Below are 25562 nucleotides of genomic sequence, written 5' to 3'. Positions count from 1 at the left end.
TCCGAGGCCTTTAATGAATCAAGTAGTCTTTATTGGCGTGAATAATAACACTATAAATTATTTCAGGATGGATTCTCTGGAATGGCAACAAGCAGAAATGCATCTTTATACTTGCTAGGTGTAGTATAAGGCAACATGACAGTCACAGTATTTTTTCATATGGAGGCCATGTGTGCTGAACACCCTTAAAATTAATTCACTTACTGAAAACAGGTGCTGCAGCAAAGGTTTTGCTGCAAACTCCCAGGGGAAAAAAAGGCACAGGGGGTGAGGGAAGAGGATGGACCTGCTAGAAAAGTCATCTCAGTCTACAGCACAGAGTGATATTGCAGAAGTCCATTTGTTTTCTTCCAGGTTGTTATGGCAGGCTTGTCGAGATGAGACCACAGCGGATAGGCAGAGGCTCTTGGTTTTTTTCCACCTCGGTGAGATGGTTACCAAAGGTTGCCCTGGACTATTTAATAACAAAAAAACCCAAACAGACAAAAAAACAAAGAGCAGAGAACCCACGCTGCTGGATGCCATCTGCTCCCCCTCTCCAGCCGTTTATTCCATTCCCCCTGCACAGATGGTGTCCATCCCCTCTCAGCCCTCTCCAGGGACTGGGGACCCCACGGTGCGGGGGATGAGAAATGGAGGTGCTGCGAGCTGGGCCGACCTGAGCGGGGGCTCCGGGGCTGATCCCTGCCGAAGGAGCTGCCTCCTGCCCGGGCTCGGCCGGGGAGCGGGGCCGGGCGGGTGGTTATTGTCCCCGGCGGGAAGATGGAGGCGGCGGGCGGGGAGCGCTGAGCGCCGCGGGCTGCGCCGTGAGTCCCGGCGGGGCGGGGAAGGGAAGGGAAGGGGCCGCGGCTCCGGGCCGGAGCGGGGCGGGCTGCGGGCTCCGCTGGTAGCGGAGGGTGGGAGCGGGTTTTGGGAGGTGGGGTTTGGAAACCTCCTCCACAAGCTGCTGCTTGCGATGACCCCGGGGGGAAGGAGGAGGCGGCGGCAGGGGGGGATCGGCTCAGTGAATGAATGGGCGGCAGCGGCGGCTCCCGAGCTCCATGGCTGCTGGGCTGAGACGCGCCAGCCCCGCAACCGGTGCCTCCCTCGCCCTGCCGTGTTTTGTCTCAGGCTCGCCTCGCTCGGGGCTCCCCAGACATGTTCAACCAGCAGCAGTTCCAGCAGCAGCTGCTGCAGCTCCAGCACCTCCTCCAGCAGCAGCACCACCACCACCCCCCGGCGCAGCAAGGAGGCCGGTAAGCGCCGCTACGCGAGGCCGGGGATCTCGGGCCTGTCCCCGGGGACCCGCTTTCCTCCGCCTCCCTCCTCGCCCCGCGAAAGCCGTAGCTGCGGGTCTGCCCTCCCCGGCTGGGGAAAGCGATAAACGGAGCGGGGGGACTCCGTGAGGGGGGCTGGAGGCCTTGAGGGGCGGTGGGGGTGCCCGGCGGGGGCCGGGGGGCTGTGGGGCGGCGGCCGGTGCGGGGCGGCGCCCCCGCTGTGGGGAGGCAGGGCGGGCGGGTCGGGGCTGTGGCCGTGGCCGTTGGGTTCTCCCTCCAGCACCGAGGAGATCCCGCCGAGGAGTCCCCGGGGGTGACCCCGGGCTGGGGGGATGCCCGGAGCGGAGTCGGGGGAAAACGCCTTCTCCCGTAGAAATGCTCATACGCACCTCACTGAGCGTCCCTAAATAGAGACGCGCACTTTGTTTTATTGTTGAAGTTCACTTTCGTGTTGATTTTTTTCTCCCTCCGGCTGGGTCTCCTGGCCTGGGTGAGGTTATTGAACTTATTTCTGCAGTGGCGCTGAGGGTGTGACTGAGCACTGTGGGGAGCGGGGGATGGAGGAAATAACGTTTTGTATGTTAAAAGACAAATGACATCTGCAAGGAATAAAAAGACAAATAAACGGGGTTTTCCTAAAAAATGCAAGAGGTGAAACAACGGTCTTAGGTAGGAGCAGTTGCGCCTGATGATCTGAGATTTGTAGAACTAACACCAATACTCTGAAAATATGCATTTGTTTGCAGTTACTGTTATCTTTAAAGGCTGCTCACAAATTCAAAGCAATGGGATGTGCATTTAAGAATAAAGTTAATGTGTTATTTAATAAATTATAATAATTACTTTAGCTTTATAAGGCATATGTCTCTGGGGTAAATATGGGAATCTTTCTGTTCTACTAGAAATAAGAACCTCTGAATCTTTTAACCATTATTATATGGCTTATACTATAAACAAAGCTGCCCTTAAAATGCCAGCGTGGGGCTGACTGCGAGATAGCATGAATGCATCTGCCACTTTTTAAAGTATGATTTTTTTTCTGGTATAAATATCGCAGCTCTGAGACTGGAACAATCTAGAGCATCAAATGCGAAGACGAGCTGATGTACGTGGTGTTAAAGAGGGTTGTTTATTTGTGGGTTTCGTTGTTGTCAGCGTGGATATTTTGATCCATGTTTGTACCTCTTTACAGCCCTGACAGATACAGCTGTGTCAGCAGTCGTGCTGAGAGGTGGGCCTGACCTTGCGATCGCCTCAAGAAGCGCCTACCAGTTTCTTCAGACTTTCCTCTCATGTTTGCTCCACCCTCCTTAGGACTGGAGAGTCCTTCTCCGCTCGCTTCTTCCTCCTCTTTTAAATATGAAGGCTGTGCTTTATTTTCCCATCTGGTTCTTGCAGTTAGGGGGCACCACTTACAGCTATGGCCTGTCTGGCTCTGTGTGGGAGGCATCGATTTTGGAAAAATGTGCTTTAAGCTACTGAGAAAACTCCCTGTTTTTTAGAACTTCTTTTTTGTTGTCGTGTTAAACGTAGCTGCTGATCTAGATAGCCCATTCGTGCTGACGAGTGCTCCATAATTCGGTAGAACTGCAGTCAGCTCTTGGGCTTTTTTTATGCTGCTTGACAGGCTTCATGTGGGTTTGGTGCTAAGGAGTTCTCTCTGACCTCAAATTCCTTGATAGACAATCTGTCAGCTTTGGAAATTCCAGGAGAGTTGAAGAAAGAGGATACAGTGCTGGTGTATGGTGTCTTTTTGTGCATGTATATCAGCATTTCAGCGGTTCTTTGCTCCTCTGTTTTATACTTGTTAGATACCAGGAATGGAAGGCTACAGTTTTTATTGGGTTCTTATGATTAATGCCTTCTTTTCCAGGGGTTTGCCACCACCGCAACAGCAACAGATGCTGAGCTTACGGGCAACAAATCAACCATCGCTGCTCAATGCCAATCCTATGCTTCAGCGGGCCTTACTCATGCAGCAGATGCAAGGTACTGTCGTTATGGGAGACGCTTCGTTATTGGAGTTATTTAATCATCCTTCATGGACTGAAACCATAGTACAGCTATTTGTTGCTGAACCATTGCAGTCCTTGTATTTGGCAGTACCGTTTGTCTCCCCCTTTTTCTTTTTCTCTTCAAATTTGTCCATCATTCACATCACAGAGGTTCTTTAGTTGTTGAAAATCCCATGTGCCCAACTGGGAATAGCACCAGAAGGTATCAGATTAGGTACTGAATATGAGCCTTCCCTCTTAGAATTGGCAGAGAGTGTGTTTTTCCATCAATATATTTAGATAAAATATTTAGATTTTTATTATTTGTTGATCTTTCTTGGTTGGAAGGTTAAAACCATTTATTTCCTTGTTTGTTAAATACAGATTACCCTTGTTTGCCGTAGACACTTGTCCTTGTCCAAACTTAGTGCAGTACAAACAAATGAAGTATATTGTGGGGGAAAATGGTTCAGGTTTCAATTCTCTTGTGAAATTTTGATTCCCTGAAATGACTGTAATTCGTGTGGTGGATAATGTCACTGTTCTTCCATCACTGTGTTTCCAGAAGAGGATTTTTTTAATGCCAGATGTGATGTTTTAAAAAGAATTTATGAAACTGCCTTAATAGCATTGCAAACATAAAGATGTTAGGAATAAAGCTGTTTTTATTTTTGCTCATGTCTTAACCTGACAGCTCTTTTCAACACAGAAAATCAGTACCTGGGATAGTTTTGAAGTGCCTAGTTTAGATTAATGCCTGCAATTTATATCTTGCCTGTGAATCATGCCCAGATGTGCAGACAATAGATTTATTCTGCATGTCGTTAACTCTCCTTTTGTTCTCTCTTGCCCATTTAAGAGAGGGCTCTCTAGTGACTCCAGTGGCTCTCTACAGATCTCTCCCTCAGGTTGTAGGGAAACTGGCAGTGAAAAAAGACAAGCCACACTCTGCACATTAGTGTCTATATTTGTGTCAGGAAAAGTCTGGCTCCACTCTAGTCAACCATACTCCTTTCAGATACATTTAATGTTTGCTAGGCTGGCCTTTTCCCTCAAGCAAAAATCTCTATTGAGACGTTGAATTTAAATAGTATGGCAAAGGACCTGAGGCAAATTAAATAGGAGAGCAGGGTAAGGTATGTTAATGAACACTCTAAGTGCATTTTGTTTTACCAGTGTTTCTTTTCACCTCTATGTGCTAAGTTGAGTTGTGACTTCTCTGTCAATAATGTACCTCACCTGGCCACAGGGAACATGGAGGGTAGTTGCAGTGTCCTGTGTGGCCCTTCTCAGGGATGTGAATTTTTTGGTCATTGGGGTTTGGGTTACATGTAAAAATACCTGACGCTGTAGTGTTTCTGTACCTGGGCAACATCAGCATCAATAATTCATTGACTGTACACGGCTTCAGCAGTGGGAAGAGGAAAAAATAAATACTTCAAGTTGAAATAGAAGTGTGGTTCTTTAAAGGTATTAAACCAAGAGCAGGAGATGATTTCTTGCTGTATGGATTTATTTTTTAATACAGCTATATCTTTTTACAGCAAGAGATTATTTGTGGTAAGTAATAAGAGATGAGGTTACTTTTGAAGACGGACGTAGGGGAGTACCTCCTATTGTCTTGCAGGCTTTAAACAGCGTAACTTTTTTCAGATTTTGGGTGCCTGTCTCCGAACTTCTCTGCCCTGGCAGCTTCTAAGAAGCCAGAGTGTGCACTAATTCAAGTGAGAAATAAAAGAATCATGATATAGGTCCAGGTTCCCAGAATGGTGAACGGCTTCTGAGGGTATAGCTGAGGGATCTGAGCACTTCGATCCCCTCAGTCATGACATGGGCATAGCGAGGACTGCTGAAATTATCGAGACTTAGTTAATAGTCTGCAGATGCTGAAAAGAACCGTTCAGAAAGCAGAGCATTATAATTGGAAATGGCAGAGGCTCAAGTGTCGGAGTTTAGGTTGACATGTTGAGGTTGCGTGACAACCAGGTGGTAGGGAGGACTGGGGAATCTCTTGTTTGAAAAGTCCAGTGTTGTTCTAAATGAAATGCTGCTGCTGGCCTGTATTAAACGACGTCCATTCTGTGGTGTGAGCCGCCAGCTGCACAAGTGTGGGATGAATTTTCCTTTTTTACAGACAATTTCTGCAAAATGAGACCTTGTTTGTTGCAAACACAAGCGCTAGTGTGCTCAGATCAAATAATTGCTCTAATGATCTTAGCCCACAGTGACAATCATAATTAAATAGCCTGATACATAGTAATGGTTGCTAGCACATCAGATTGTTTTGGGGGAGCTGAGGAGGGCAGAGCATAGTGCACTTAGTGCACAGCCAAGTACGGGGTCCTGCATGCTGGAACCCTTCCCCTCTGCACCTGCTGCTCGTACAGCTGGAAGATTTCTCTCTCCTTTGCGCGCTGCAGGGTGCTGATATGCTGTGTTTGCATTTATAGGAAACCTGCGTGGATTTAACATGACAGCGCCAGCACTGCAGCAGTTTTTCCCTCAGGCTACAAGACATTCCCTCCTGGGGCCACCACCTGTTGGGGTCTCATTGAAGCCTCGGCTGGGCTTCCCCAACCTTCCCTTCCAGCGGCAGAACCGGACCTTCCGCAAGGTGCGTTTGTAGTTTCCAGCTGTTGGAGAGTTTTGTGCTCAGTTTGCACTTGCAGCCATTGACTGTATTGTAGGTGGGGAACAAAAGAGAAAGGAGAGCGTCTTGCAATGAAAACTGTATTTTGCACCACGCTGCTGACATAGAAAGACACAAATAAGTTCTAAGGTTCTCATGGTCCATATTTACGTTTATGATACAAAGGTTTCTTGTCACTTTGTCCCCGAGAGCGAGAATTCCTCAGAGCAGAACTGTTGAAACCTCAGATATAAAAGGAGCCTTTAGAAGTACCAGCTTCAAAGTAATTACAACAGAAGAAATCCTGGCTCAGTGCTTTGCTCTTCACAGAGCCTGGAGTTCTGTCCCATTAGCCTTTCAGAGCAGTTTTTTGTTCCCAATAGGACAGATCACTCTGCCTCTTTGGGATGTTTTCTCTTTTTGAGATCAGGATCACACTTGTTCTTGTGGATTTTGTAAAACCAACATTATCTCTTTTTTTGTAAAAACCTTTCTCACTTCTCACCATTAAGAGCTCTTTTGTATCATGGAAATAGTGGTTGAATGAATGAATGAATCCTCTTAGATTAGCTTTTGCACATTTGGTCCCATTCTGTCAAAAAGATGTGCTGGATAAGGTAGACTTCCCCTCTCGGACTGTTCTATCTCCAGAGTCAGAAGGAAGGAGGATTATCTGGGACTGTTCTTTTTCCTGCCCATGCACCCCTTGCCATAGTCCCTCTGGAGTGATCGTGCTCTCTGCAAGCAGCACGGTCTCCTACAGCTGCTACTTAAAGCACTGGAGAAATGTCTTATGCCGCCTGTGGAATTCAAGCGCGTTGCTCTGTTTAACCACGTCAACTTGCCTGAAGCAAGACAATCCATTGTAAACCAGCTCTTCCTTTGCATTAGCGTGTGCTGGAATTCCCGTTCCTGCCCCACAGCAAAAGTCTGGTATTTGTGGGCGTTTTGGGCGTGAGGAAGGAGCGAGGGCTGGCGGTGACTCTGTCCCCATTGCAGGACTTCCAGAGGGGCCCTGACAGGAAGCGGGAACTGGATCCTGGTTCTTCATCTCAGACACAGGGTGATGAGAAAATGGAAATCCCAGAGGTGGTGCCAGCAGGGTCAGAGCAGAACAACTCCTCACCATGGACGGGTAAGGAGGAGCCTGTAGTGAAACATGTTTCTAGACATGAGAAACTTCTCTTTGCTATTCCTGCAGCAACGACTGGCAGTGGCTTTAGTCTTAATCAGTTGCATTTCTCTTTAGTTGTAAATGCTTAAGCTGCCTATGACAGCCCTCTGCTTCTTATGTCATTTTTTCATGGATATTTTTGGTTTTTATAAGCTAGCTCCATATCTCTTGCATGGGAGCCTCTCAGAAGTCACGTTGACAGTGAGACCTGTTTAAGATGGGGGGGAAAAAACTGTTTGAAATGAAAGCTTCCACATTGCCTTACCCATGCTGAATTCAACATCTCATGGAGTCAAATACATGAAGCAGCAGCAGTTGCAATCAACATGCTAAGGAAAAGATGAGTTGAAAGAGTAGCTGAACTCCAGTTGTCAGAACAGGAACTGCTGGCACTGAATCTCTTATGGTCTCAGATACAATACAGATGTGGGACTGTTATTTGTGACTGAAGAGTGCCTAATCTGAAGATGCAGGCACGGGATGAGGTTGTAACCGGTATATATGCAGCACGGAAAATTACGTGATGAAATGGTTGCTGTCAGGTGGATACACTCATATTAATGTTCCCCTGGTCTGGGCTCTCGTCATGTAGGCACAGGACTGAGACCCATTTAGTAGACATAAACGTAGATTTATTTCTGGATGATGCCTCATATAACGACGTGTAATAAAACTCCAGTCTCCTAAATCATTATCTAACCTTGTCACCACCATTCTCAAATTCAGAATAAGCGAGTGTTCAGTATTATTTGCTCTAACATAGTGTTATTGGCATTGGCCATTCAGTTAGGGAAATGCTCAAGGTGGCATGTTCTGCTTTGCTAAGGAGATCTCCTTCTGTGTTCCTGCAGAGCCAAGAAATCCAACAGAATCTGGGTTGAACACTGAGCCTGCAGCAAAAAGACTGAGGAGGTATTTATTGAATGGGGTGTTGAAATAGTTACTGGGTTTAGAATTATTGTTTAATTTTATTTTCTAATAATTAGGGCTGTACTGTACTGACAGCTAGCATGTAGGAGGCGTTTCAGATGCTTGTGGACAATTCAGCAAATCTCATGGTGTTTGAGATCCAGGGTGCTGTAGGGTCTCCGCTGTGGGTGATCTGACTGTGGGAATGAAATATGAGAAATGCAGCTCACGCAAACATGCAACAAAGCAGAGTATGCTCGTGTGTTCTCCTGCCAGGATTCTTGTAAGAAGCAGAGTAGTTCTTTTCCATTCTGATAGATTTCTCTGATTTTCCTCCCTAAATGTCAAAAAGGGAAATGAGCAGCCACTTATCAGCAGAGAGGAAACAGCTTTGGAATATTTTAGGTTACAGTAGGTGTAGGAGAGGGTAGTTTATTTTGAGGAATGAGAAAGAGAATCAATACTCTCCAGTATCCAAGCCTGTAGCCGTGAGTGTCAAGTCCTGTATCCCTTCTACAAAGGCTGTTTTGCCAGTACCCCAGTCTGTTGGGTAAAAATAGCCGAAGGCAATCCTATTATCGCAAGGGATGCGCGGCGCGCAGGCACGCTGGCCATGGCTGGGCCCTCTCGGCGTTCCCTGGGTGCCGGAGGGCACGGAGGAGGCTGCGTTGCCATCTGCTGGGAAGGCACATCACCGAGCTCCGGGTGCCATCTGTACCTTCCCCAGAACTGTCGCTGTTAGCTGGTGCGGAGGGAGAAGAGGAGGGAGCGAATACAGATTTCTGGAGGCATTGATTTGAGAATTCTCCAACATATGTTAATGACTATGAGTCAGGACTCCTGGGTCCTCTTATCTTTCCTGTTAACAATTCGCTGCGTGGTTTTGGACATGTTTCCTCACCTCTCTGTTTCCCATCTGTAGATCAGAGATGAATGGCGAGCTTTAGGGAGAATATTCCAGGATTACCTTGACGTTCAGATATTACCCTGATCGTGTAAAACATTAAAAAGTGATAAATATTATGTGAGCAGGAAGCGTCATGAATTATGGACTCTGATTAGCAGGAAAGTAAATAAATTCAATTAAACTTTAATTATTAAAGCATCATTATTAAGCTTTAATTATTAAAGCTGAGTCAAATGCATTTGAGTGTATGCTTTGTTAATCTGTTTGCCAAAGCTAATTTAATTTTAATTACATTAATATTTAGTAGGGTATTAATCAAAGTCCTGTTACATACACTGAAAAAAGACTCAAGTCTGAGGAATGACAGGTCTCACTGCAGCAAGTCTGCTACTAGGAAAATGCTTTCCTAAGCAGTAGTTGGGGGCTGCCAGATTTGATGCATATATTATGGCTGGTATTTACTTAGAACAGATCATTCCGTAGCGTTTTTCCAAGTGTTTCTGTTTACTTCCAACGAACAGATGATGAATCTCTGCAAAAAAACAGTTCACTGTTCTCATATTACCCTCCGCAGATGAGAAGGGCATTCCCCCCATCCGTGTTAAAAACTTCTGTTTCGTGCTTCACGTTCCATTTCCCTTTGGCCAGAAATACCAGCCTCCTTCTTCAGGTTTTTCCCACTTCTGCCTTTTCTCCTATGTACCATCTGTATGCCTGGAACAACATCCTCATTCCAGTGCAGAAAGTACTCATCGTCTTCAAACCCTCCTCGAACACCCACTTCTTCCAGCATGGCCTGACAAGTATCCATATAAACCATTCTCTCCTTAGATCATGTTCATGGTGGCTTTTGTCCCTTAGATTTGCAGCTTAGACTGCACACCCTTGCCCCGGAGTGCTGTCACCATCTGTGCGTGGTACAGCGTTGAGCCTGCTGGCACCACTTGACAAATAATGGGAATGCCAGCCACTCTTGTTTTCTTCTTGTTTGCACTGCCCAAACCCTGCTGCATATTTATAGCCGTGTAACCCAGTTACATTATCACTTATCAATCTGATAAATTATGCGGTGCCTGTGTGCTTGGATCACTGGATGCAGTACCTGCACTGTCTGCGTTTTTGCTTGTGTGGAATGTGCTGCTCCCTGTTGGCAGAGGGACACCAGCGGGTGGGATATCGAGCTGGCTCGAGAGAGATGTTCAAGCCATGGTGGAAAGCGTTAGCCCTGATGGAAAAATGGGGCATGGAGAAAGATGTTGCAAAGTACACTTTGTGCCCTCTACAAGTCAACTGTTTGTTCTCAGCAGGCCCCTCAGGATCTTTTATTCTCCATAGCAGATCAGCAGTACCAAGTAAAACAAAGCAAAGTCCTTTTGATTTGTGGCTCGTACAGTTCCGCTTCCCCCACGAGCAGAACTGTAGGGATTCTGGAACAAAACACGACTGATATGAGTAGAGCAGGCGGTTATGATGAAGTAAGAAACCATAGAGAACCTGTTCAGTTCTGACAGGTCTCTGGGTGCTCCCTCGTGCACAGGGCAGCCTGGAGTACTGTCCAGGTGTTGCAGTTTCTCTGCAGGTCACCAAACAAGACAGGAATGAGTACTCAAAGCTCTTATTAAGAGTATTTCCTGTATGAGCTTATTTCACTGCAGGCCTCTTGCGGGAGAGAACAGTGATCCAAAAAATCAGTTGTAACCTTCTTATCCAGATTATTTGGCTGCTGTTCTTGATTCTGCTCTAGAATGTCCACTCTTCATTGTTTTTATTTATTTCTGCTGAATCCTTGCCTGAAATACCACTTCCAGTAGTTTATTGGTTTAGGGGTCTAGTGGAGAGCGTGGTAGCTTAGACCTCAGCCTGTGCCTTGGCATGTCTGCTGAATCTCTTTGTCTGTAACATGTCAAATAAGGTTATTTTCTTGATATCCTTAAAGTGTGGCTGAGGAGTCTGCATTAGAGGATGCAACAGAGAGCAAGGAAGCAAGACAGTCAAGCGCCCATGTCCGAGCTGATGGTGAGTTGCTGGGCACCATGATTTGCACTTTCACAGAACTCCTTGCTGGAACTGCACCTGTACATCAGCATCTGTAGATCGCATGATTCTCTTCATAAAATGTCCTCCCTCCAGTCATCCAGCATGGGCAAAGGAGAAAAATCCAGGAACCAAGTCCAAACATAGTCCCCTAAAAGCTGTTGCTGTTGTCTACCAAATGCAAATGATGGGAAGAGTTTCCCTCTTTAATAAGAATTTCTTTGGAGAAAGGTTTGTGAGCTGGGCTTATGGCCAAGAGCACTGTGAGGAAAGCTCCCTGACTTCATTCACCTGCTGTTTGTTTTTTCTGTCATCACTATTTTGGTCTAAGGCAGCTAAAAGGACTCTCTTCTTACGTACAGACAATGCAAAGGAGTACACAGCTGAAGATCTCTCTAAAGAGAGGAAATTCTCTGAGGAACCAAAGGCTCCTGAGGTAAGTAGACACCACTCAGAGCAGGCTGGGGTGCTGCAGAACATACAGCCTCCCCCTCCATCCCAGAGAAACCCGTTGCCAGTGGGAACCAGATGGCACCCACGTCTGGAACTCTTGTCTCCTGCTGTAAGCTGTTGTCCCTGGCAATAAGGCATAATATGTCTGCAATTAGTGCGCAGTCTGCTCCGAATTGCTGCTTTTGTACCTCTGCTAGTCTGTACCTTACCTACTGCTGGATGCTGGGGTTCTTTAGCATTTCACTATTCATCTGGAAAGTTGAAGTGAAAGAGCGACTGAAAAATACATGTATTGAGGGCCATAGCTAAATCCATCCTTTATCAGCAGATGTAAAAAAATTTGGATGATGTTAGCAAAGATGTAGCCACTCCGGCATTTGCCGTCACAGCAGGTATGAGCAGATAGTGGGAGTCTGTGCTTTTGAAAGGCAGCTTGCAAAAATGAGACATAAGTAAAGCCGGCAACCTGAGAGTCTTTTGCATGAAATACCTTGTCAGCATGCTTCATGTTAAACCAGGAACTTATGCTGTGTAAATCTGTAAGCAGACAAAGATTTATTTAACCCATGGTGTGAGTAACACTTAATAGTCTTCCATAATTGGAGGCATCTGTATGTGATCAAATGTATCATCCTGCCCTTTTTTGGGTTCCTTACTCCATCAGGTGTGGCGTTGAGTTGCTTTTAGTTCTGCAGTGCAGAAACTTGAGCTGAATGTGTCCCTTACCAGCACATTGTTTGTTGCTCCAGTCTCTAGACCGAATCATACGGTGTCTGCAGAGGCTGTAGAAACAACCGTCTGCGCTAATAGGCCTGATACTATCACACAGGGATCACTGATTTAGCAGCATTGTGAGAAGGAGTGTCTATGAAAGTCTTTCTGGTCAGCCTCTTGTGAATTCAAGCTTAAATGTGTTTTCTGAAGGGGTAGAGAGCTTAAGTCGCATACAAATAGCAGGTGCAATTTTTAGTGTCTTCTACTGAGACTGGACTTAATCTTGACTCCTTTTGGCAGGTGTTGAGCTCTGGAGGTTCCCTGAAAGTGACTATCCAGCAGAGCAGCGAGAGCAGAGCTATCAGTACAACAGCTCTGAAACCAGGGCACTGGACCTGCGAGGTGGGCGCAGCTGATCCCGGCCCTGAATCCGTCCTTAAATTCTACTGTTATATCTGCAAGACCAACTGCTGCAGTCAGCAGGTAAAAATTCACAGGTCTGACTGGGATATGGGTGGTTGAGAGAACTGAATTAGGTGGCCAGGTGCCATGGGGAGGTGCAGCAGGAGACTTGTCAGCAAGGGCTCGTGCTTTGGGAACAAGGAACATAAAAAATGATGACAAGCCGGCAGATAAACCTCTCCTGAGGAGCTGGCAAGCAACCTGCTAGAGAGCGAATGTGGGTGGATCTACAGGCAGCCATGCTCTTAAGCTTTTATACCATTTCATTGTTAAACAGCAGTCAAGAGAACAGAAAGCAAAGCTCATACCTATTATTTTCTGTATTTTGAATGCATTTAAATTGATTTTTCTCCCAACTTCTCTCTCAGAATTTCCAATCCCACATGGCTGGAATTCAGCACCAGCAGCGACTTGGGGAGATTCAGCACATGAGCAATGTTTGTTTTGTTTCACTGCTGCCCATGGTGAAGGAGCAGAAGGTGCTGGCAGAGAAAGATGGGTAAGTGTTGGTCCACATTAGAAAACACAATCTGAATGTGGACCTACACGGGTTCTAGAATTCTTCACTGCACCAGGATGTACCCCCATGTTCTGGGTAAGGTACAAAATCCCTCTTGTTTCAGGGCCCTTAATCTCCTTCAGGCAACTTTCTTCCTGCTGAAGTGCTGACTTTGACCTGCTGTGTAGTTTTTAATACACTAGATGAAGTTGGAAACTTGTTTTAACTGGTACTTTTCTGTCAGTATGAGCTAAAGCAACCTATATAAATGGCTGGAAGGGGAGAAGATAAATCTAAGCCTGTAAAGATAGGAATGCTGGGGAAAACAATGCCAAGAACAGATTGCAAGCTGCAGTATTCCTTGGAGAATGCAAAAATGTGTGACTTACAGATATATCTGTTCTCACTTCAGAGAGACCCAGCAGCGATGGTGTAACACTTGTCAGATACACTTTACAGGGGATCTAATCAAACATCGCAGGACCCCAGAACACAAGGTAACAGCCACAGCGTGGATTTCCTCTTTGCACTGACCTCTTGGGGGGCTGAGTGGAAGTGTGTAGCATTTCCTGCTCCCCAAGCACTAAAGTGATTGGAGAGATGCACATAAAGTTCTGCCAGTAACATCCTCGCTCTATGGGTACTGCCATTCTACCTTCTGCCTCTGAATGCTGGCATTGTTAGAACTTGTTTTGCTCTGCATGTTTTCCATCTTTTTGGCAGATAAGAGCTGGAGAGTGCTTTCTGCTGAAAATATTACTTTCTTTGTGGTTCTCCCTGTTTTGCATGCAGGGCTATAACTTTGTTTCACTCCAAATTTATCTCCATTCCTCCAAAGTGGTGCTTCTGGTGACTTACTGTGTTGTCCCTCTTCCCTTAGCTGGCCAAACGTTCGCTTCGTCCTTTCTGCACTGTCTGCAGCCGCCACTTCAAGACCCCTCGCAAGTTTGTGGAACATATGAAGTCCCCTGAGCACAAACAGAAAGCCAAAGAGGTAACACTGCCTGAGTGGGGAGCTGCACAGGACTGGGGGCAGCTACACTGTGGAGCAGGTTAACTTTCTGCTTCCCTGACTATTTCAGGGATAAAAGGAAAATGTGCAGCTCTTCCAACTCTGTTTTAATTTTCATCTTTTGCTGGACTTCAGTTGTTAGAGCTTAAAGGAATTGGGTGAATATTAGATGTGTCTGGAAGTGAGATAGCTTTGTACCTCTCTTGCAGTCCCTTCTGCTCATCAGATGAAGTCTGTTCAGAGTCTGGGGTCTTCCCTGGTTAAATGGAGAGTGCTCAGGTGATCTGACCTTTGTTTTCTGTACCTGACAGGTGAGGCTAGGAGAGAAGGAGGTGGGCAGCCCAGAAGATTCAGAGGAGTTGATCACAGTGGATGCCGTGGGCTGTTTTGAAGATGATGAGGAGGACGAGGAGGAAGAGGAGGGGGGAACTGGTGAGGAGGAAGACCTTGATGTAGCACTGATAGAGAATGAGGATTCTGCTGCCAAGCAGGTATGCCATGCAAAAGGAGAAGGAATGACCTGAGAATCTGCTGTGGGCTCCTGTGACTTAGTCGGTCTTGACTGGTTGAGTTCAGGGTTTCAAGAGTCCGTTCAACTTTGTGCCCTGCAGCAGGAGGGTGAGGGCTCTGGGGTTTTTCCAGAGCACGGGATGATACAAAAGAGAATCAGGCACTACCTGTGGGATGCAGGAGAGTGTTTCTGCTGTGCTCTGTAGCTCCTACTGGTGTCTTCAAACATTGCTTTGTTGTTGAGGAGCATAAGCAACATTTTTTCAGTAGAGAGAATTTTTAACAAAGCCATTGGCATAGTCTCTTTCACTAGCCCAGCGGTAGCTTGATCTCATGGCAAACATGTGTGGACGTTTATCTTGATAAATATCATTCTCCCAATTGCGAGCAGTTACCAAGAAGGAGGTACATGGCCAAGCTACTTCAGGCTTGGAGTGCAAGGGGTGTTTTTAACCCCTGTAATGAAGTGGCCTCCTGACAGTGGGTTTTGTATCTGGCCCTAACCAGATGCTGTGCAACTCCGTCTCTGGTATGTGAACCCTCTGATTTGCTCTCAAGCTTACCAGAGAAGTGTAAGAGTCCAGGAGGGGAATTGGCGTAGATACAGTAGGCACTAATGTTCTTTTGGTTTCCAGACTGGGCTGAAGGAAGTGTCTTTGGAGGATTACGAAGGAAGCGAGAAGTATTGTCCAGACACAGCCTATGGTAAGCGAGCGGAGTTAAGCACAAAGGCCAACGGAGCCTTCTCTGGCCACGTGCTCTATCTGTATGAGAGGACGGTCTCTCCCTACTGCTGTAATGAGTTCTTGGGCCATAGTGCTCAGCATTTGCGTTGGACTTGTGCAGGTCACTGCTGCCTGGAGAAAGAGTCAAACGTTGCTTTATTACTATGTGATAAAACATAAGGATGTGATTGATGTTTGTCAGCTGCCTTTTGCCTTGAAGAAGAAAGAATGAGAGACAGATACCTTACTAAGGTAGGAGATGGAACAAGTAGGGCAGGAGTGCTGAAGAAAGGTAGCAAATGAGGGATGCCATGGAGAGATGGAGCCTGAAAGCATGTTGATTTCCAACAGAAATGCAGCTTGCATAGAGATACTGAGCAGTACTGACAGTATCAAGCGCTCTGCCAGAGCCCAAACTGTGCATGTTTCCTCCGCTTCAGAACCCCCACGCTCTACCTAGCGGTTACTCAGACTTGTTGCTGGACTGGTGGGCAGTGTTGCCTCTGGATGGCCGTCTCCGGTCCCCACCCTGTAAGAGATTCTGACTTCAAACCTCTAACGGCCACTCGTTGTGAGGAGGGCAGCTCTGCAGAGGCTGGTTTGTGCCCAAGGAGAGCTCTGTTTACACCAACCTTCCATATCGCTGTAACCTTCCACTATCGTGTGGCAGATGGAATAATGATTCATGCTGTGAATGTTCTCTGCGTGTTCCTCTTGCGAGCCTGCTGTCTTCTGCTTGGTTTGATCCCATTACATTAGATCACATGTTCTCTGTAGTTTTCCATTGTACTCTTTTTTTTCCCTTTTTTTTCCCCCCTTAATGCTCTGTGTAGTTTCTTTGCTCTGGCAGCTAGATTTCTCTCTGAATATCAACCACACAGCCATCCCATGGTAAGATGAGATATTCAGCAAGTCATCTTGCAAATCCCTGATTAACAGAAGCAAAGCTTTCCACTTTTCTTTTTCTCCCTCCCCTTCCCTTTTAACATGCTTTCATTATTTGAGTTCCATTCAATGTGATCTGTGATTTCCCTTCCCCTCCCGTTTCGCAGGCCTGGATTTTCTGGTCCCCGTCGCAGGTTACCTCTGCAGGCTGTGTCACAAATTCTACCATAGCGACTCTGCTGCCCGGCTCGCACACTGCAAGTCCCTGATGCATTTTGAGAACTTTCAGGTTAGACCCTTTGGCGATTGCATGGCCTGGCATTTGTTACCCCCGTGCGTCTCTTCAGCGAATCCACCACGTTAGCTGTCTTCAGTTCATTTCCATCATCCTTGGTGTCCATTGTGCCATAGCTTTCTCCTGGTGTGCTCTGTGTTTGTCTCCCATCGCCCCTGTAGATCTAAAGCCAGTCCAGTTCTGCTTCCCAGCTACTGCTGCTGTCATCTTGTTGCCCATTTCTGGCTGGAAATCTTCCTCAGAGTGTCTGCTCTGTTTGCTGAACCTGTGGAGTCTGTCCTTCAGTCTAGGCCTCTTCTCAGTTAGACAGATTACAGGTGGGTCAAGATGGGGAAGGAACAAGCGACACAGGCTGTTCCTTTTAAACAAGGCCGGTACCTCGGCATATCCTCATGCGATACTGCAGGAACAGCCCCTATAGCCAAAATTGCAGGGGCCTGGTAAAATCGGGTATTCACCTTAGAAATCTGGAAACTTAACATTGCAGACTCTTTATGTGACGGAAGCCACAAACTGGTGAGAGTCCATTTGGTCCCCAGGGTCAGCCTGCAACAGGAAGTCAGTCTGTCTGTCTGTCTGCTCCCCTTTCCTAGAAACTCCTTAGCACAAAGCTCTGCCGACTGACGCTGCTCCTTTGCTTTACTGGCTCCACCTAAAGAAGCCGTATTGCCCCTTGCTGCTTTTGTATCTAGAAGCTTTTCCTCCTGGGCTGGCCTGGAATCTGCCTCCATCGTTCTGTCCTTGTTGACTTGCCAGGGGGTGAGGGGCCTGGATTAGCACCTTGTGGTGGGTACACAGGGCTCACACGGTCTCTGTCCTCTCCATGCCCATGCAGGAGAGCAGAATTCCCTGAGCCTGGCAAGGATGGAGACTCCCACACCGACTTTGTCCTCCGCCTGCACTCAAAACCTGCTCCAGCAAAAGCTGTTGTGCTTCCCTACCACAGATATATCCAGCTTTTATTACTGTTCTGTTTTTTTTTAAAAAAAGGCAAAATCATAGTGGTTTTGTGCTAGTCTTCAGACAGGTTAACTATACTATTCCTAGTCAACCATCACCGCCTCTGGAAAGGGGTGGAGAGCTGCAGAAGCCAACACTTAGAGCGGTGGATTTGGAATGGCAAGTAGGAGGAGAAGACCACAGCTGTTCTTCATGGCTGCTCATCTTCTCCCACTCCTGCAGCTAGTCATTTCGGGACTAAAGGAATCGGCCTTGCAGTTTTCCTGGCTTATTTTAGATCAGCTTAGAGTGAAACTGCAGCAACAGTGTGTTATCTCCATTTTGGCCCACTTAGAACTGAAATGGGATCTCTTCAAATGGATGCCAGAGTGACCTGGAGGTCACTATGACAAGAGTCCAACCTTAAATACCTGCAAGCAGATAACTATTATTCTTGGCTGCCTGTGTGCCTTGGCGTTTTCATAGTCTGAATTAAATCATCGCCAGTTTATGGGGTACTGTCCTCAGAGGGTTTCAGAGCAGGGAACTGTCTGCTGGTAAGGCAGTTCACAGCATCACTCTGTGAACAGATTGGTGTGCTTGGACCTGGTTTAGTTCAGGTACAACATTATGACTTGAATGATCTAGTTCCAATGTGTTATGATATTCTGCATATCCCATTATTTGAGGACAGGGAAAGAGCAAGCCTGCAATGATAAACTGGATTACAGTGTGAAGCTGCCTGTCTGATGTGCTGTAATTCCACAGCGCAGACTACAGTAGCACTGCTTAAGGCAGTGGTACAAGCCAGCACGCTCAAAATAGTTTCCTTAAATTGTCAGGTCTGATACTTCCCAGTTCAAGGGACCCTTAGCAGAAAGCTGAGAGTTGATTGTGGAGGGAACTGTTGTGGAAAAGAGGGAGCTTTGTTTTATTCCTTTAGTTCATGCTCCGTCTGGGTCTTGAAGACCAGATTCCTGCTGCATGTTAGGCAGCTATACAGAGTTGCTGTTGTTCTGAAATCCAGTCTTGAAAATTGCTAGTAGCCATTTAAATCTCTTTACAGACCTCTACTGGTTTATCATGATGTGCAAGTGAGTAATTTTATTCGTGATATGCTTATCTTTATTCTCTAGAGAACCTCAGTACCTTTTAACAAGAAGATATTCTTGATATCTTAGTGTTCCTGTCAACAGTTTCACTGGCTGCACAGATTGTATCAGCAGAGTGAAAAATCGTAAGCCTTCAACTTAAGTCTTTAGCTGATAAACATTAAATCACATCTCTGTAGCTGAGGGCGGTGCGTAGCCTCGTGTATCAGGGTCCGTGTCCAGAGTTACGTCCTGGCAGTAGCTGAAGCAAGAGCTGTCACTTGTTACATTTACAGAGTCCTGAGTCTGACTGAGATTGACAGTTGCCAAGCCATGATTGTTGTCTCGGGAGCCACAGGTCTGCCATGCACTCGCTCAGCATCACTGTGAGAGGGACTTCAGTTTTTAATATTGCCACTTTTCCTCGCAGGAGCTGACCCTTCTCTGCCTGAAAGCCTCAGCAGCCAGGCCAGGAGAGCTGTTGAGACAAGTCGTGCCCCTGCAGATTGTAGCTGCCACTCACTGCTGTTTTTGTACAGGTTTTCCTGGACCAGCTGCTACTTGCTGCAGTGACAGGAGCTGAGCTGGGCTTGTCCCTCACGTTGGTTTGTTTGTATTTGCAGAGATACAAGGCAGCAAGGCATCGCGCTGTGGCTGCCTGCCCCGAGGCTCCTTTGCATTCCCAGGGCTCCAGCTCCCAATTGCTGGATGATCCGAAACAACCTCCTGCTGCAGCAGCAGATACCAGGAAGAAGATGAATGATAATTATGGGATAGGCAAGGAGGGCGCAGAGCTGTCAGCCCTGCAAGAACAAGCTTTGAGGGCTGCGGAGGGTAAGGGTGAGCTGGCCGCCTCTGTAGCAGGGGGCAAAAGCCTCGCCGGTGTGACTGATGATGTAGCCGGCATCATGGTTGTAGAAGAAGAAAATCTACAGGAAGAGAGCAAGTCCACTGCCATTAGTGCCAACTGGCCGCTCGCCGAGGAGAACCGCGCCGTAGGGGGGTTGTTGGGACACGCTGTGTCTGAGGAGGAGGAAGCCAGGCAGAGGGAAGGCGCAGACGACTGCCACGATCCAGAGGACGGAGGGGGTTTGGGACAGAATGAGGCGGCAGACGCGGGCCAGGAGGCAGAGCCTTCCTCCCTGGCCAAAGGTGAGACGGGCAGTCTTACCTCTGCTGGGTGCAGACGCTCTACTAGGCGCAAACCCAGATAGAGTGGCCTTAAAGGGAGAGCCCTTTAAATATATTTGGTGGAAATGTTTATTTTCGGAGTCTTTTAATAGAGCAGAAACCTTCAATTTACTGCTGTTTTTATTTTAAGAATAAAATAAGCCTGGCTTTAGCGTGTCTAATACAGGATGGTGTTGGTTGTTACTTGTACAGTTGGGATATAGTGATTATGTGGAAAGACTGAGACTTGGGATTGTTGAACTTGAAAGAAGACAGGAATGTGATTTCCACAGGGGACAGTGGTCATGAAGCAGATGGATGCAGACTGACTTTCCTCTATTCTTTGTAGTTCCTCTTGTTTCCTTTCCAGGCAGAGGAAAGGTTTGTCTCTTGGGAGAGTGTGTACCTAATTCTGCTCCTCACAACAGGATCCTTTCAAAGATGCGCACTCTTGGACAAGCACCGTGTCCTAAGCTGGGCAAGAATGCGCATCTTGGTCCTTTGTTAATATCACAAGGCTTAATACAGTTTAATCTCTCAGGAACAGATTGTGTTTCAAACTGATTTTAATAAAACAGATTTCTTATAAGTAACCACTTTAACTTTCCAAAAAACTCCTTTAACTCCACAGAAGTAGAACAAGACGACTTGTTTCATAGTGCTGGTCCCAGGCCATCCTGACAAGATCACAAAGTTTCAGACTGGAATGCTCAAGCTTGTTCTTGTCAAAATGTACAAGCCTCTGGGCTTTGCAGAGCTAATGCTGTGCAGGGGACTAACCAGGCTGCTCTGCCACTCTCTAAAGCCTGATTCTTTAATGGCAGCTTAAGGGGTTAGGCAGCTTCCAATTATAAGTCAAAACCATTCCCTTGGAAGGGGACAGAAGAGTCCAGTGATCTGGGACCATCTGCCAATATTTCTTACATCACCATTAATGTGAATAATGGGGAAACTGGAGTTCCAAGGCAGGAGCTGGCCTAGCGCTCCCCTCTCAAAATCTGTCAGCAGATGGTGACTGTCACTTAGGGACAAGCCTGGGGTCAGGACAGCCCCCACCTACTGTGCTTTTTGAGGGCAAGTCAAGAGCCATAACACTCCTTGCTTGGATTTAACAGCGTAAAAGAACAGAGATAATTTTTCCCGGGCCTGCTTACAAACAACCTGCATGGCATCGGCCTTCCTACAGCCAGCTTTAACCACGTGTCAGTGCCAGGCTCACGCTGGGGAGCAAAGAGAACCAGCTCTCCTACAGCCACCTGTGTGCTTTGCACCTGCCACAGCTAACGAGAAACGCGTAGGTGAATGGCAGGACACAACCATAGCAAGGAACAGGTAACGGGCACGAGGGACCTCTCGTATTCAAGTTTTACGTTATTTGGTGACCAGTAAATGTTCCTGTAGCAATATGAACTGAGAGTTCGTAGCCAGCACGCTAGACAGGAGGCTGTGAGCCCTGCACATGGGGTTCCGTGTGCTGCTGCTTGCTCTGCTGCTGGAACTCCAGGCGCGTCTGGCGGTTGGACTCCAGCAGTTCTCTCAAGCAGGCGTGTAGATGATCATTCTTCTCCTCCAGGTGATCCAAGCAAGAGTTGATCTGGTCCAGCATGGAGTTTATTGCTGCATATTCTAAAAAGAAGGGAAATTAGAGTTATTCTAACGTCAGTACATCGTCACTGCAGTCAGTGAAGGGAGGGAGAGCTCTTGCAAAACATTCCCACAGCATTTTGGCTGTGCCTCACCTGCGTGTGAAATGCAACTGGATCCTGCATGTGTGTTCACCCGTCAAACAAGACGAATGGGAAGCTGCAGAACTGGTAACAAGACCTAAGACAAGGTACCTGTGGGCAATCCAAACCTGTTCTGCACACGCCTGGCCACCTTTGATCTCCTACAGAAATAGCTGAGCCCAGGCTGCGTGTAGCGCACAGCCGTCCCCATTGCAAGGCTTCAAATAAACCCCAAGGGCTAGTCAGCCTTTTTAGCTGCCTTGGGGATCATCTTTCCTGATGAGGGCGCAGACGTTTTGGCAGCGTGCTGAAGCATTTGCTACGTTCTGTGAATTATCTGTGTAAGGCTCCTGGGATGGGATGTGCTTCACGAAGCCTGGCTGGGGTCACGCTGTGGCAGGAACAGGGATGAGCCCAAAGGTGCTGGTAGTGGCACTGTTATTTCCAAAGCGAGAGAAGGGGTAGGCATTGAGTCTGCCCACAGGATTTTCATGTGCCATTAAGGCTTTGGGTACTTCAGATTAAAACTGAACAGTCCAGATAGTTGGTTTCCTGGGTACAGTTTATTATTCACAGCACTTGTTTCAAGTGCAGAAGCCTTGGCCTCGGTACATGGGCAATTCACAGTGATGCATATTAAGGCTGTTAATTGGGTGACGATAGCTGTGCTGCCCTGATAAAATGCTTGCTTTTGAACTGCTCCAAGCAGTATTCACACAATCCTAAAGAATAACAAAAATAAACCAAACTGGGAAACCAGACAAGATAAACCTCTCCACACAAGCTACTCAGGAACCCTGGGGGGTACAGGAGACCCCAGGCAGAGCCAGTCCTGTGTTCTTTGAGGGCTGAGCAGGTACTGAGAGGCGGGTATTGAGCTGGTGTTTGTGCGTATCGTGGGCTGCAGGATGGGTGGGCCAGCCCACAGCTCAGCCTTGCGGCTGGGAATGATCCACCCGGCTCCTCTGAGCAGCTGTGGAGCGTCAGAGCCAAGCGTGATGGAGCCAAGCGCCGGGCTGGAGCGTCGGAACCAAGCGTGACACACGCAGCGCAGGGCTGGAGCGTCAGAGCCAAGCGTGACACACGCAGCGCCGGGCTGGAGCGTCGGAGCCAAGTGTGACACGCAGCACGGGGCTGGAGCGGGGCTCGGAGCTCACAAACGAAGGAGGATGTGGGAGGGTGAGGACACGCTCTGCATCCTGGTCCTATGGGTAAGGCTTGAGTCACGCTGAAATCCCCCGGTCTCACAAGCCCAATTTTGCTCCTCTCGGCTGCTCCCTTTACACTTTTGCAGGCATCCCGCACCCCTTGATGAAAACGCTGGCCACGAGTATGGCAATTGTGGTTTTTACTCCTTTGCATTCTTGCAAGAACAGTTGCCAAAAATAAGGTTTCTAATTTGAGATCAAGGAAGTGATCAGCGTCAGCTCCACGAGACCAGGAAAGAGCTACAGAACTTTATGACCACCTACTGCACACGGAGCCCCAGCTAATTACAGGAGGAGCAACTTAACACAGAGACCTGATGTACATCAGATTTAGTGACTTTCTCTGTCACATCCACTGTGTCTCTTTGCTCTTTGAAAAGTCTGAAACACAAATCACTGTGATGATGCAAAACAGTGAATCCCCTTGGGGTGTTCCAGGGCAGAAATGATCCCGGCACAGCCACAACTACGAGATTCACCTGTGCGGGTCACATCTGGAAACTGAACGGTGTTTTGGGAAACAGCACAACGCAGCTCTTCACCATTTTCAAGAGAAGAGTAGCAGAGTGTTTACTCTGAAAGATTTCCAGTTTTACGAGTAACCTGTACATACACATCACAGCTCTGCCCTGGTCTCACTTCCTGCATCGGCTCCTTCTAACTGGACAGGATGGTATCAGAAATCACCCGGGTGCTGTAGAAATGCCCAAAAGTGGAACTTGCCAAGCGAATCGCATTAAATTCATTCTTTCCACCCACGACTTCTCCCAGATCTGATCACGCTATCTGCTCCGCAGTTTGAAAATCTTAACGTCCTCTTTCTCCTTGGTCACCCGCGCCCCGTACACCAGCAAAAGCACAGAATATTCTTTTTACAACAGAAATAATAGGAAACCCCCGGGCAGCAGCACGCAGGAGCTCAGTGCCCCATGGCCCGGGGGGAATCGCCGCCCCCGTGTGTCTGGACCGGCCCCGCTCGGTTTCCAAACGCGGGCACCGCTGCCAGCGGAGCCACAAAACATCTGGGAACAGCTGGGCCCTGTCACCCGCACCCCCCCGGCCAGGCCGCCCCTCCCCGCCGGGCCGGGCCGCCCCGCGCACCTTCCTCCCCGAAACTGTCCCCGTCCTCGTCGCCGCTGCCGCCCGCCGGCACGTGCGGGTCCCCGTTGGGCCCCGACATCCCGCGGCCGCGAGTCGGAACCGGCCGGGCGGCGCGTCCGTTCGTCCGCGGAGGCCGCCAGCCAATGGGAAAGCTGCGCGCCGCACGCGTCACGCGGGCCGACCGGCCGGCGCTGCGGTAAAGCTTGTGGTTAGCGCGCAGGGCGCGCGGCGGGCGGCGTGCGGGCGGGCATCGCGAGTGGCGGCAGCTCCGCGCTGCCCTTTCTTGGGTGTTTTCCCCAAACGCGCTCCCAAAGCGAAGCGCTCTCCTTTGCCCCACGGTGTCCTCAGCCCCGCAAGGCCTCTCCATCCCCTGGGCTGTCCCAGCCACAGCGCGCACCGGCGCAAGCGAGTGGATTTGGGCATGTGAAAAACGCAGTTGTGATTCGTGCTAAGATGTTTAATGTTTACAGATATAACCAAATGAGGCACGGGCTCTGAACCTGGAAAAAGGTGGTTAAGTTCTATGTAAAAAGTTATGAAACTTGCTTATGAAGTTATATTGACAAAGGGAACTAAGATTTTAAGGGTTAACTAAACTTATAATGGGTGCCTACTAACGAGCTAACACTTTAAGGCTTAGTCACACAATAAATGCTTAGTTTAGAGCTTTATGTTACAAAGAACAGAACCCCATCGAATGCCAAGATAAGAAGTTTTAATGCACCTTGAGGAGACAAGATAACGAAGATTTACAGCAAAAGGGGGCGCCAGGCTGGTTTCATTCAACTTGGCAGCTTGGGTCCCAGTCAATTCAACATAATGAGCCAAAGGTACAAAGTTCACTGTGATGAAGCTGAAGGAGCCTTCATCCAAAGACCCCACAGACCCCTCCTCAAATTCACCAAGTGGCACTGAGCAGGCACAACAGGGGAAGGTCTATGGAAATGGTTCTCTGAGACTCATTTTAATCAGAAGCGGGGAAAGGTTATCAATATGTATAGGCGTTCCTGGGGTCATTATGAATATGTAATACCATACTGTATTTAAGCACACTTCTCATTGTTTAAAGGTGTGCGTGTTGGGTGGAGCGAATCCCCCGCGCACCCAGCGCTGTTTTGCTTATGCTCTAATGAACACGTGTTTAAGGAATACAAGGAATTGGATTAAATGTTGTTTATCCATAGAAAAAAAACGTAAGTTCTTTATTTCAGGCACGAAATGAAGTTTGCTCAGGGGCTGCCATGCGCACCCAGCGCTTCTTTCCCCAGACAGCTCGTGATCCACGGGACAGCGCCTCTGTCCCCAAACCGCCCTGCGGGTGCTGAGGCCGCAGCAGCGAGGCTTTGCTGCTGAACTCTGAAATGCTGCCATGTCCCCAGCCCTGCTTGTCCCCAGGTCACCTTCCAACCTTCTCCCACAAAGAACCAGCACAAGTCACTTTGCCCTTCCTTTGCCTTTGGCCCAGTATCGTTCAGACCTCACACACCCTGCGGAAATCTGCTGCCTGTTTTACTTTATCCCCGGGAGAGGTGTCATTGGGATGAAAATAATTTAGAGCGTTAATTCAAGCAGTGCTGCTGAGATAAACCTGGTTTAAGGACTCCGTTATTAAGTGGGTATTTGGGGCAAAGAGGAAATAAAAGGTGTCCTCATTTAACACCGCAGCCTGCTCTTCTTTCCCTGCGGTCACCCCGCTGCAGGCACTTGGCTCCGTGTTGTGTGCCAAGTACAGAAAATGAACATTAGTGTAATTAATGCTTATAGCCACACTTTAATGAGAAAGATGACGACTTTCAGTGTGAAGGTTTGCACTTGCACCGCAGGTACACGCGGGGCAGAAGCAGCAGCCCCCACCGGGCAGGACGTGC

At 47.9% G+C, this 25562-nt stretch overlaps 2 protein-coding genes across 2 annotated transcripts; one reads left to right on the top strand and one right to left on the bottom strand.

The window, feature by feature from the left end:
• Positions 1 to 574: 574 nt before the first annotated feature.
• CIZ1 (CDKN1A interacting zinc finger protein 1) lies at positions 575 to 19842 on the top strand. Its single transcript, XM_005513937.3, has 16 exons — positions 575 to 806; positions 1111 to 1235; positions 3130 to 3245; positions 5701 to 5864; positions 6879 to 7014; positions 7905 to 7965; positions 10806 to 10885; positions 11266 to 11339; positions 12371 to 12553; positions 12901 to 13031; positions 13444 to 13528; positions 13912 to 14025; positions 14355 to 14534; positions 15189 to 15258; positions 16331 to 16452; positions 19112 to 19842. Exons 2-16 carry the CDS (start codon positions 1138 to 1140, stop codon positions 19700 to 19702), a joined length of 2205 nt encoding a protein of 734 aa, XP_005513994.2. The 5' UTR covers positions 575 to 806; positions 1111 to 1137; the 3' UTR covers positions 19703 to 19842.
• Positions 19843 to 20206: 364 nt separating this feature from the next.
• BBLN (bublin coiled coil protein) lies at positions 20207 to 23919 on the bottom strand. Its single transcript, XM_065035292.1, has 2 exons — positions 23695 to 23919; positions 20207 to 21284 (listed from the first exon to the last, which is right to left on the bottom strand). Exons 1-2 carry the CDS (start codon positions 23771 to 23773, stop codon positions 21091 to 21093), a joined length of 273 nt encoding a protein of 90 aa, XP_064891364.1. The 5' UTR covers positions 23774 to 23919; the 3' UTR covers positions 20207 to 21090.
• Positions 23920 to 25562: the final 1643 nt, after the last annotated feature.

This window comes from Columba livia, chromosome 19 (assembly GCF_036013475.1).
Source record: "Columba livia isolate bColLiv1 breed racing homer chromosome 19, bColLiv1.pat.W.v2, whole genome shotgun sequence".
NCBI classification, from domain to species: domain Eukaryota; kingdom Metazoa; phylum Chordata; class Aves; order Columbiformes; family Columbidae; genus Columba; species Columba livia.
This window is presented reverse-complemented; position numbering and strand designations above follow the sequence as displayed.

What these genes read in the sequence shown, in the direction of transcription:
- CIZ1 (XM_005513937.3), top strand. Translation starts at nt 1,138, where the DNA reads ATGTTCAACCAGCAGCAGTTCCAGCAGCAGCTGCTGCAGCTCCAGCAC. An exon ending in CCAACTGCTGCAGTCAGCAG is followed by an intron (nt 12,554 to 12,900) that starts GTAAAAATTCAC and finishes CTTCTCTCTCAG; the next exon opens with AATTTCCAATCCCACATGGC. An exon ending in TGCATTTTGAGAACTTTCAG is followed by an intron (nt 16,453 to 19,111) that starts GTTAGACCCTTT and finishes TTGTATTTGCAG; the next exon opens with AGATACAAGGCAGCAAGGCA.
- BBLN (XM_065035292.1), bottom strand. Translation starts at nt 23,773, where the DNA reads ATGTCGGGGCCCAACGGGGACCCGCACGTGCCGGCGGGCGGCAGCGGC. An exon ending in GGACAGTTTCGGGGAGGAAG is followed by an intron (nt 21,285 to 23,694) that starts GTGCGCGGGGCG and finishes CCTTCTTTTTAG; the next exon opens with AATATGCAGCAATAAACTCC.